Source organism: Hippopotamus amphibius, chromosome 17, assembly GCF_030028045.1.
Source record: "Hippopotamus amphibius kiboko isolate mHipAmp2 chromosome 17, mHipAmp2.hap2, whole genome shotgun sequence".
Classification (NCBI taxonomy): Eukaryota; Metazoa; Chordata; class Mammalia; order Artiodactyla; family Hippopotamidae; genus Hippopotamus; species Hippopotamus amphibius.
The window spans coordinates 20,570,403-20,583,137 of NC_080202.1; the positions used below are offsets into that span (position 1 = coordinate 20,570,403).

At 42.2% G+C, this 12,735-nt stretch overlaps 1 protein-coding gene across 10 annotated transcripts in view; it reads right to left on the reverse strand.

The window, feature by feature from the left end:
• The window catches only part of RFFL (ring finger and FYVE like domain containing E3 ubiquitin protein ligase), a 66,856-nt gene that overhangs the window by 43,610 nt on the left and 10,511 nt on the right, over positions 1-12,735 (reverse strand). For 3 of the 10 annotated variants that reach the window (XM_057714224.1, XM_057714225.1, XM_057714226.1), the window contains one exon: positions 12,599-12,730. The exons of 3 other annotated variants lie outside the window; for them this stretch is intronic. In XM_057714224.1, coding sequence (XP_057570207.1) covers positions 12,599-12,614 — 16 coding nt within the window. In that variant the 5' untranslated portion in view covers positions 12,615-12,730. Of the gene's footprint in view, positions 1-2,106; positions 2,159-2,834; positions 2,968-12,598; positions 12,731-12,735 lie in introns of those variants that run through there. 4 more of the 10 variants (XM_057714227.1, XM_057714222.1, XM_057714221.1 and 1 more) reach the window with 3 other exon arrangements.

Below are 12,735 nucleotides of genomic sequence, written 5' to 3' on the forward strand. Positions count from 1 at the left end.
CCTCCTCCTTCCACCTGGAAGATAAAGTGGCCTTGCAAAAGACAAGACCTTTAGCACTCACCTATTGAGCAAAGGCACCTTTTCTGTAGAGCCCAACAAGGTATTATTTATCTACAAAGAGACAAACCAGGTTCTTAAAGCAGTGTAAAAACACATTTCCCCTCTGAGTCTTAAGTGAATGTATGCTTCAGTGTCAGAAATAGCTTAAATCACCAATAAAATAGGGATAATAACGCTTACCCAACACAGGGTATTGTAGGTATCAAATAAAATGATACAAGGGAATAATTTTGTAAGGTACTATACTACATTAGGTAATGGTCTAGAACTAGGTTTCAGGAAGTCTTATAAATCTTCAAATTAACTTTGGATGGTTACCTGATGGTTTCAAGTGACATATGGAACAGGCACCACAGGCTCAAGTTCATCAAACAGGAACCAAAAACATGCCATCTAACTGAAGAGCTTATAGATTTTCTAATACTGCCAAGTTTAGACTACTCGTTTTACCCTGGGGACCCACTTCAGCCGCTGTCTGATGGTGCCGAGCTCTAGGTCAAGGACCAGGTTCAGTGAAGGAATTCAATAGTCTAGTGGTAGAGACAGACACTGCTGCGGAAGTACAAATTAGGAAGAATAACTCTACGGGAGGAAGTCAGGGAAGGTTTAATATATGAAGGAAGTCTCCTGGGGGATGAGTACTTTACCTGGGGGGGAGGTGGGAGGGGGAGCAGAACCACTAGGAAAAAGCGCCCTGTCCTAAAAAGACATGGTATAACCAGGGACTGGAAAAATGAAAAGTTCAGTGAGGATGGAGAGGAGAGAAATAGCTGGGAAAAGGAGAGGGAGATAAAATGAGCAAGAGTAAGGATAGGACTTTACCTATGCAGCTAAGCAGGGAACAGGGAAGCAATGGCACTCTGAAACCCTGAGAATGAAAAGATTAGATGTGGCCTTTAGGAACATAACTTCAGCAACCAGAATGAGAGGTTGGAGCAGACAAAGATCTGCGGTGGAGCAGCAAAAGCACAGTCAAGATTTGATAGAGCTCTGAATCAGAAGTTACAAACTCAAATTCCTGGAGGCTAAGTAGGTGAAATGTGACACCTTCATTGTGTAAGATCTGGGAGGATGGTGATTATCTGTCATCCTGGAAGAGTGCAGGTCTTGCCTAAAAGTCTTCACATGCAAAATTTTAAGTCATTGGGCTGGTTAAACAAAATATCTAGCTTTTGACCTCTGATAAATTAAAGCAATACAGTGGGAATGAAGAAAAACACACATCAAACAGTACTCCGATATAATCAAGAGGGTTTAGCAACCATAGATTTAGCATATTTAGAGATGTGAGACTTAAAAAGAATGAAGAGGAAGACCTGGTGGATATAATTAACAGAGTTCAAACATACAGCAATACAAGCAGATAACAGATACTGAGTAGGGGAGATAATGGCTTCGTATGTATGTGTTGAATTTAAGATGCCTTCTGAACAACCCTGGTAGGTCTGTCAAGTTGGACAAAGCTTGTCAAGATTTGCCAAGTTGGAAATAAGGATCTGAAGTTAGGGAGACAGCTGGACCGGTAAGACACACTGAGGATAGCTGAATTCATGGACATATTTGAGATCCTTAGAGGAAGAGGGTGGGAGAAGAGTGAAAAGAAACCCAAGACAAAAGCCCTGGGGTGCCTTGACATTTATGGGATAATAAAAGAAAATGAGAATAAATAATGAAGGATACTCTGGAAACTCAGAAGAGACAAGGCGGCCACAAAGCCACAGGAAGAGGGTTGCTGGGGGAGAAAAGGAACGATTCAATAGAGCCAGACGCTAGGCAGAGATTAAGTAAGAGGGAGGCTGAAATCAGGACCAGAACACTGGGTCTGGAAATTAGAAACAGGAATAGGACAATGGGGGTAGAAGCCAAAATAACAAAGAATTGCTAAGAGGTCAGAGCTGAGGAAGCACAATGCAGGATGGTGCTCATCCTACCCTTCCTGAGAACCTACCATGCGCCAAGTACCATGGGTATAATTCCAACAAAACAGGTGCTGCTTCTCCACATACCCTACGATCGAGGAGACACAGGGTTCTCCTGATTACTCACGCATCCAGTCTTGGTGAGTAAGAAGAGACTCCAGGAAGAAGTGATTCCCAGGCTAAAGCCAGCTGGCCGGGTTAAGCCGGGGCAGGGTGTCTCAGAGAAGGCTTGCTCGCGCAAAGGCCTGAAGTAAAAGAGAACGTGGACCATCTGGGGTAACTGTAAGGAGCAGGGGCAAACTTTAAGGGGGGCGGGAGAGGGGAGGGACTACTGCCTAGTGACGAGGCTGAAGGCTGAAGAAGTTCAGAGGTGAAGAGCAGAAGGAGATAGGGCAGCGGTCTGAACAGAACAATGGATGAGGCGAGGGTCTTCATAACACCTCAGAAACTCACTGGTAAGATAGTGTTCTCTACAGTTCAGTAGTCACAATTATTTAGCAGAAAAACAAATACATTTGCCCCTCTCTCTCCCTCTAACAGTGGTTTCGTTTGACTAATCTATTTCTCACAAGACACAGAAAGAACAGAGCACACAAGAGCAAAAGATGGATAAAGCTGTAAACCTAGCATATGTGACTCCTCTAAGATTGATATTATAAACAGTCTTATTAGCTCCAAAACCACATCCAGATCCCAAACTTTTCCTCTATCAACCCCTCCAAAGATTTGAAGGACTAACTTTCAGATACCCAAATTGATAACACATTGACTCATCTCTGAAGACTAAGGCTCTTCCCAGTTTCTGCTGCAGCTCCGTCTAGCTCGTGATACTAAGAGAAAACAGTCCAGGGTTACCTGATTCTGCCTGTTTCAAAACATGGCCAGGGCAGAAAGCAAGCTGCTTCCAGTCCCTGCCACCGCTGAGGTCCTTGGAGCCCTGTTCAGATGAGATCATCTCAGGAACCAACAGCAGCGGCTTTCAGGCAGTGAATGGTGCTGCCTGGGGACGTATCTTTGGTAAGCAAGATTGCAACAGAGCAGGCGGTTTACCCAGGGCAGTGCTGACTCATGCCGGGCAAAACTCTATTTCCCAAACAACTCAGCCTGAGCCAACCGCAATCAACTGCGACCCAGAAAAGAAGAGGCGCCCCACTGATTTTTTTTTTTCTAAATCGAAAGCTGATTACTGCAGGCAGGTGAGCCTCATTCCCCGGCTGTGCCGGTCACCCGGAAAAGCTCCAGGGGTTGGTCACCTTCTGAAATTTCATCTGCAAACAGCCTGGGGCTCAGGACAGCAGGATTACTAAAGGTAGCAGGTCCAGGAGCTCTGGAGATTTTCCCAAGAGGCTGATAAAGAAGTTACTTCGCATTTACAAATTAGAACCTCTGGGCAAGAGGACTGTGGGGACTTGCCCAGTCATGGCTAGCTGGTCAAATTATATGGGTGATTTCTGTCAGCTCTGACCAGGCTCACTGTTCTTCCCCACCATCCCTTCTCTGACCTTTCTGTTTCCTTAGACAACTCCTGTTCTCTAATTAACACAGAGATACAGGAAGGGTTTTTTGTTTCGCCAGCTGCCACATTCTCTATGCTAAAGCTAAACTACCCACCATCATATGTACTAGATGTTTAAGGAACATAGGAGTCTGTGAAAAATCACATTAACACTTACTTTTAAAAGAAAAATCCTTAAATTTATGTCAATTATCATTTATTGGCCAGCATATTAAAAAATCGATTCTAGAATGACTGCCTCATCAACAGCTATTAATTATTATTGAATTTGCCCCGACAGGCCAGAACTGGCAATGGTGCTAGACAAAGAAAACAAAAGATTAAGTCCTTGCTTCCTTCGTGTTTTCATTTGACAAGAAAGAAACTAAAGTTCATATCAGATCCTTCTGTTCCCTGCTCAAAACTTCCCACGGTCATCAGCTATTCCTTGGCACAGGCATTTGAGGCCGCCATACCTAGTCTTGTTCATCCTGTCAGGTAGGTCTCTCAAGACATCAACTTTGCATGTAGCTGCCAATCCACATTCAATAAATGTTAGGATTCATTAAAATGTACATGCAGGTCATCAGAATTTGGGTTTAAAAACTATGATATTTAATTCTTTCCTTTTCACGGGGCTAGTTTAAAAAAAAAAGTCATTTATCCAACTCAATTGCCCCTTAATTACATTATTCCAGCAGGATAACCACACTGGGCTTTTAGGTTTTAGAAAATGTTCCCTCTTTTATTTCCTCCCCTTCAGTGTTTTCCTTTTCAGAAAATAGCTGTGTTTAAAGAAATTTTCCTACAGTATGTGTTAATTAGTCTTTTTCAAATGATAAAAGCATCTTTACAGCAGTTGACAACCATTATCTCACAGACCACACTTTAAAAAATATTCCTGTAGTTGATGATAAGTCACAAACATCCTAATATGGAACAACTCTCAAGGTACATACAGTAGAGACAAATACGGAAACAAAAATAGAATATTGTTAGAAGCTTCTGACTCATTCTATATTAGTAAACGTTAAATAAGGAAGAGAAAGTCCAGATGGTACTGTGCCCAGGAAGTAAATGTAAATGATGTGAAGAGCAACAGAAGCATCAGAACTGCCTAAATTTGCTATAATAAGCACCACTTAGCAGGTGAGGAGGGCTGTCTCAGATTACGGCTTCCCTCTGTGGGATTCTGGGCACTTCCAATCAGTTTCCCCTGAATATAACCATACTCCATCCGAGTTCCTTCTCTTAGCCAGGAAAGGCTGAGGCTTACACATGTAGAGCCTTAAAAAGATGCTAGACTTTAACTAACGGCTTCAGGCACTTTAGCTTTTATAAGGTTACATGAAAACCATAAGAATATGAGACTGTATGAGAAATAAGCAAAATAACTATGGCTTTGTGCTTAAGTTCTTTCACTATATTATTTGCAAACTCAGACAAGCAATTCAGCACCCAAAGCTATACAGGCTTATGTGTGGTCACAAGAGATATTTAACAGGTATATGTGTGTATGTAGGCATTTGTGTTCGAGTATGTGTGTATACACACATATATACACACACTTTGAAAAGAGCATACCCATTGTTTTACTTGAACAGAAATATGTAATGCCATTTATAGCCCACATTTGGTTTGTTTTCTGATATATCAACACTTTAAACAATAAGCAGGTGTCAAAAGAAATCAAAATAGTCACTTCTAAGGATTTTGTAGTCTTCCAAATCCACAAAAAATTAGCAAATACATACAAAGATATAGGAGGGAACTGCAATGGAAGCAGATCAAGGAGGTATTTTAGCTTTACCAGTATTTGAATACTTCTTTACAACAAGCATATATTCAAATACTACTTGGTAATTTAAAATTCAGTTAGGGACTTCCCTGGTGGTGCAGGAGTTAAGAATTCGCCTGCCAATGCAAGGGACACAGGTTCGATCCCTGGTCAGGGAAGATCCCACATGCCAGGGAGCAACTAAGCCTGTGCACCACAACTACTGAGCCTGTGCTCTAGGGCCCATGTGGCACAACTACTGAAGCCCACGCACGCCACAACGACTGAGCCCATGCACCTAGAGCCTGTGCTCCGCAACAAGAGAAGCCACCGCAACGAAAAGCCCGGCACCAAAACGAAGAGTAGCCCCCACTCACTGCAACTAGAGAAAGCCCGCTTGCAGCAATGAAGACCCAAAACATCCACTAAATTAAATAAATAAATTTAAAAATAAATCAATGAAATTCAGTTACAGTTTTCAATGCTTTACTGGTTTATAAGCTACTTTAATCTTTTCTTCTTCTCACTCCTTCCTCTCCACAGCCTCCTTTTACCTGCGTCTCCATTCCCAGCATCCTAAATAATACTGCACATTTCCTCTTTTTAACAAAATTAATCTTACCTATGTCCACATCCTCCCCCCCCCCCCCACATCCTTTTCCTGATTGAGAAGACAGTGAATTGATAAACCCAAATTTCCAGGAACCAGTGGCTTTCTCACTTTGTTGATAATTAAAGACTGCCAAATTCTAATCTTGGATGTTCAGGGATCTTATGATCTTTTTTTTTTTTTAAACTAGAGTACTGACTCTTCAGAAAAGACAATGAATATCAACCAAGTAGCTATCATCTAATAAATCACAGAAATTAAGCACGAAAAATAAACTTTAGGGTACTTGAGAATCAACTCTAGGTGTACTGAAGAATCAACTCGGGTGCTTATTGAAAAGGCAGTCAGTCCTTTCAGATGCTCGTACTGGCTTACTGAAACCCAATCCAGTCCCTCGGATACTCTGAATTAGCAGAAGGGGAAGGAAGTCCCAGAATCGGAATTTGTAATAAGCATCTCGCTCTCCCACATGACTGTGATACAGACAGGCCTTGGATCATGTTTTGAGAGACAGGTCAAACCTCTGTTCCCTAACCACTGTAAAATGAGAAGTGGTTTGGGGTTTTTTTTTCCCCCAAAGACCACCAAACCGAACAGCAGTCTCACAGAGCAGCTCTTAGACATTAGTCCCCTCACTCACAAGAACCATCAAGAATATAACGGGTTGAACTGTATTTATTTGGTTGATTGGACCATTATTTTCTTCAAGCCTCTAGAGGCAATTATCCTAACAACGCTTAAGGATTTCTGCTGTCACCCACAGCCCTGTTAGACTGAGACATTTTCACACCTGGGATGCAGTACAATGGGCTTAATAGAATTTTTACACAGCTGTGAAAATTAAAGTTCACTTGACTCAACAGAACAGTCAAATAGAACAAAGGAGAAAACGTCCCCAAAGGCATGGGTTGAAAGCAGAGGCTTTTGACTTCCTGATGAGGCAGTTTTGCCCAGAAACTCAAACCATGGGATGCTATACAGCTCATATGTCTTGAGAGCATCCAAAAGCCAACTTATCACCACAGCATCAGCCCCCGCAGGCTTACTGTAACATTTGGAAGCACAACCCTACTGGATAAGATGGCTTCTCCTGGGAGACAGCGGCTGTCGCCATGGCGGGGATCATTCCATCTTGGGGCCAGAAGGACCAGGCAGTCTCTTTAATCTTTAACGAGTCACTTTCGTGTTCAGATATAGGAACTGGCACTGAACGAGGCTCATTCTGCTTCACAGCACTTTGCTGCAAAACCAGCCGTGAGCTGCAGGAGGGCACGCGAGCCAAGCCTGTCCCCGGGGGTGCAGTTACCAGGATCTGTTCTAAAATGTAATCGGGGGCACTTTATTATCCACTGTGGCATAATACTTCATAGTGCAGAAAGGTATACAATATCAAGGGTACAGCAACTGCCTACCTCAGGCACAATGAAATACAAGATTAGTAAATATCAGGAACTGAAAAAGTAGCAAGCCCACAGGAAAAGGAAGACTCCAAAGCAGACAGGACACAGCCTGACAACCTGATGACAAGATTGGGAGAAAGGAAGTCAGCGACGTGACCAAACTGCTATCTTGGGCAACTCGCTTTAGAAACCTGGCAACGGAAATCTTGGAACCATTCGATGGTGTAATTTTCTATACAAAGCTATTCCTTCATGTTTTTCCCCTGAGCTGCTAATACAGAAGAAGGGCAGGGGGAAGGCCCCTGTCATCAAACTCTATCACCTAAACAACTCCAGTAGCTTCATAATGAAGGGATTGGTGAGCTCATGTCCTATTCCCCACTAGCCACCCTCTCAGAACAAAGATTCTGTAATTCAACTTTGAAGATTTCCTTAATTCATAATTCTTTTCTTTTTCTAATAAATTTATTTATTTATTTATTTATTGGCTGCTTTGGGTCTGCGTTGCTGCACGCGGGCTTTCTCTAGTTGCAGCGAGCTGGGGCTACTCTTTATTGTGGTGCATGGGCTCCTCATTGCTGTGGCTTCTCCTGTTGTGGAGCACGAGCTCTAGGTGTGCAGGCTTCAGTAGTTGCAGCACATGGGCTCAATAGTTGTGGCTCACGGGCTCTAAAGCGCAGTCTCAATAGTTGTGGCGCACAGGCTTAGCTGCTCCGTGGGATCTTCCTGGAGCAGGGATCGAATCCGTGTCCCCTGCACTGGCAGGCAGATTCTTAGCCACTGTGCCACCAGGGAAGCCCCATAATTCTTATCTACGCTATAGCTCTGGATTCTTCTCCTGCCCAAATATACACACACATTCTCTCTCTCTCTCTTTCCCCGCCTCTCCCCCTTCTCTTTCTCTTTCTGACTCTCCACCTTAATACTCATGCTCTGCCTCCAATAAGTCAAACTTCCTAAATTTTCACCCTAAAATTTCCATCCTAAAAATGCTACAAGATTAAGTTACCTTCCCTCAGGTTCCCAAGTTTAGGGGGCCTTTGTTGACATGCGTTTCATCCCGATGGGCGATTTCTAGTCAGGTAGATAAGATTACCTGTTCACCTACAGTTAATCTTCAAACTGGCTTCTGTAGGCTATGGAAATAAAAGGGTAAGACTGCACAGCTTGAATGTCTGATCAAGGTAATCAGAGTAATAGAAGGGGGAGAGAAGACAGGAGAGATTTCAAAATAAAAACTATGCTGTGCATTTCAGTAGCACTTAAGAAAACACTCCATCTAATAACTAAGCAGCCAACGAGGAGGCAAATACCCAAAGGACTATACATTCTCTAAAGATTACTTTGCTCACTGTTCTTGCTTCCCTCAAGGTTCTGTAAGAGATCACATCATAAAGTCAGACTTGCATTATTTATAATAAAGTGGATAGATCCCAACATCCAGAATTCTAAGGATTTACGTGCAAATAAAGCCACAACCTTATTTCAACCCAAATCAATGTAACAAGGAATAAAATACATATTGTTTGGGTCTTTCAATGGTATCTCTCTCATCCCTTTTTTTCCTAAAATTAATTAATTAATTAATTTTATTGGCTGTGTTGGGTCTTCATTGCTGCACATGGGCTTTCTCTAGTTGCAGAGAGTGGGGGCTACTCTTTGTTGTGGTGCGCAGGGTCCTCATTGTGGTGGCCTCTCTTGTTGTGGAGCACGGGCTCTAGGCACGTGGGCTTCAGTAGTTGCGGCACATGGGCTCAAAAGTTGTGACTCATGGGCTCTAGAGCGCAGGCTCAATAGTTGTGGCACATGGGGCTTAGTTGCTCCGCAGCATGTGGGGCAGGGATCAAACCTGTGTTCACTGCATTGGCAGGCAGATTCTTAACCACTGCGCCACCTAGGAAGTCCTCTCATCCCTTTTACAATAGAACAAAAAAGCGTTAGAGAAAGGAACCCAAAGTTTTGTCGCAGGCATTAAACACTTAAAAAAGAATCACTGGGGGAAATGCCCACAATGTATTACCCACTGGGAAAAAAAAGAAAAGCAGTACAGAACAGCAGGTGGAGAACACACACACACACAAACACACACACACACACACACAGAGAATATACATATATATGTATACGTATACAGAGAGAAATACAAAACACATACAATCAAAAATGTCTAGAACCACTTAATAGTGTTACTTTTGATAGGGGTGGAGGTTTACTTTCTGCTTTATACATACACTTTTGTGCTGTTTTGGTATTTAAATGAGGAGTATAAGGGACTTCCCTGGTGGTCCAATGGTAGAGAATCCACCTTCCAATGCAGGGAATGCGGGTTTAATCCTTGGTCGGGGAACTAAGATCCCACATGCCGCAGGGCAACTAAGCCCATGTGCCACAACTACTGAGCTTAGCGCGCCTCAACTAGAGAGCCCGTGTGCCACAACTAAAAAGCCCATGGCACCCTGGAGCCTGTGCACCACAACTAGAGAGAAGCCCACGTGCCCCAACAAAAGATCCCGCGTGCCGCAACTAAGACCCAACGCAGCTAAAAAAAATAATTAATTAAATATTTTTTAAAATGAGACATAAGCTAATTAACATTACCAGAAATAAAGCACCTAAGATTGCTTGATGAAGAAAATGAAACAGAACAATCTGGACAAGCTCTCACGGCCATTCTGAGCCAAATTTCCAGCATATTTAAGGTGACATTCACTGAGGCAAACTTATAAAGGGCTAACCAGAATTCACAGTGTGGGGACAGCATCGTTGGTTGGTTGGTTCATTCGTTTGTCATTCTGAGCCAGAGGCAGTGCTGTGCTAGGTCCTGCCGGGTAAGGGGGAGAATGAGTCTTGTGCTCAGGGTCCTCGCTTCCCCCAGGTTAGTCTTCCCTCTCTCAGGGACACCAGGACAGGGGATTAAAAAGCAGATCAACAGACCAATGAACGCTGTGTAGAGAAAGAGGCACACGGAGGGCTAACCACGACTCAAGAACCTTTGCTCTTTGTCAGTCAAATCCATTTTACAAGTAGTCTGATGAACTTCAAAACCAGATACGCTACTTCTTAGAAAAGTTAAAAAATGGGGACAATACCAAATGCTGGTAAGGATGCAGAGAAACTGGATCTCATACATGGCTGGTGGGACACTGTACAATGGTACAGCGCTTGGGAAAACAGTTTGGTAGTTTCTTTAAGAGACTAAAGATACACTTACTGTGAGACTCAACAATTGCATTCCTGGGCACTCAACCCAGAGAAATTAAAACTTGTACCTACACAAATACCTGTACATAAATGTTTATAAAACCCCCCCAAAAAAAAAAAAATGTTTATAATGGCTTTATCTGTAACAGCCCCAAGCTGGAAAGAACCAAAATGCCCTAAAAAGGTAACTGGTTAAAAAACTGTGATACAGGGACTTCCCTAGTGGTGCAGTGGTTAAGACTCCAAGCTCCCAATGCAGGGGGCCCGGGTCTGATCCCTGGTCAGGGAACCAGATCCCACATGCATGCCACAACTAAGAGTTCACATCCCATATGCATGCCACAACTAAGAGTTTGCATGCCGCGACTAAGTAAGACAAGTAAGACCCGGTACAACCAAATAAATAAAATTTTAAAAACAAACCAAAAAACTGTGATACATCCAAGGCATAGAAAACAAACTTACGGTTACCAAAGGGGAAAGAAGATGGGGGAGAGATAAATTAGGAGTTTGGGATTAGCAGATACAAACTACAATATATAAAATAAACAACAGGTCCTACTGTTTACAGGGAACTATATTCAATATCTTGTAATGAAAAAGAATGGAAAAGAATATGAAAAAGAATATATATATATATCTGAATCACTCTGCTGTATAGCAGAAACTAACACAACATTGTAAATCAACTATACTTCACTTTAAAAAAAAAAAAAACCGTGATCCATCCAGCCATACAATTTATGCTATTTAGCAATAAAAACCATTATTGAAAATTAGAGATGTTTAATCTTTTTTGGTACATCTCCCAAACTTGTTTCAAGCTTGTGCTTGAAAACATAATAAAGTAAATAATAGTTTGCACAGCACACTTTGAAAATAAAAAAAAAAATTATTGAATACATTACTAAATACAGCTTGGATGGAGGGCATCATGCGAAGTGAAAAATGCCAACCTTGGAAGGCCACATGTTGTTATGATTCCATTTCCATACCATTTCACAAAGGACAAAATTATAGAGATAAGAAAACAGATTACTGGTTGCCAAGGATTAGGGATGTTGGGGGAAAGGGATGTATGTGACCATAAATGTGCAGTTACAATTACTCACTCAACTGTCCAGCCACTACGGGGAATTAGGGAAAGTGAATCATTCGTAAGGCAAAACCCATTTCATATTATTCTGCCATCCCTACCATGCCAGAAACAAATTTTAAAAAAAGACTGTTTAAGAATGGGTCTGTTGCTGGCTCAACCACCTGAAATACATTTCAGGCATTGCCTGTGCCCTATCCCCTCCTGGTGTTTTTATCTGAGCATCCCCAGGGCCACGAGCAATGAGCCAGGAGGCAGTAGAAGAAACCCACGCAGAGTGAACTCTCATTGCAATTTCAGCTCAGCGTTCAGCCCAAAGCGCTCTGCTTGAAATCAAAAGCATCTGAAAACTGCAGCGATCAGAAAAATAAATTGTGAAAGATGTGGTTACTGGGGTGGGGCACCACACATGTGACAGGGTTCTTACTACAAATAGTTTTTCCTACAGAAGTCTCAGTAGCAGTGTCCAAATGTGAGGGAGAGGTTAGTGGAAAAAATGTAAATGATGCTTCCTCTGTGATTCTCCCAACCAGTCCTCACATGCACCAAAAGCAAGTCACATGTCTCAGGCATAAAGTTTTACTTTCTATGCTCATCTGGGCTTCTTATTGAAAGCGGTCCACCACCATTTATTCCACTGTCACTTACAACATGAGGACTCTGGGGGCACCAACATCTATAATATCTTACATAGAGGTCAATTTGTTGGGAAGGCCTATTGACAAACAGAAAGACACTGCAAAAAAAAAATTTTTTTTTTTTTTAAAGAAAAACCACCAATAAATTCTCCTCTAACCCAATGCTTCAACTGTTTAGCCAAATGTGCTTTTGAGGGTGGCAAGCTGCTAAATCAAATACAATCGCAATTCTAGAATGAGGAATAAACTATAAAACAATCCTTCAGTGTTAACGGAATTAAAAGGAATAACAAATACTGCTACTAACATTCTAAAATCACCTTCCACACAAGGAGGCCCATGTATAAAAGGATAACTTTAAGCCCACATTATATGAAATAGAACCTATTTCTAAAGACTTACTCTGAGAAGTAATCATAATTAGATGAGCTGATGAAGAGAGGCAGCTGGGGCCTTTCCAGCCAGACTACTTGGGTTCAAACACTGCGTGGCCTTAAGCCCATTCTTCAACTTCTCTGTGCCGCATTTTCTGATCTGTG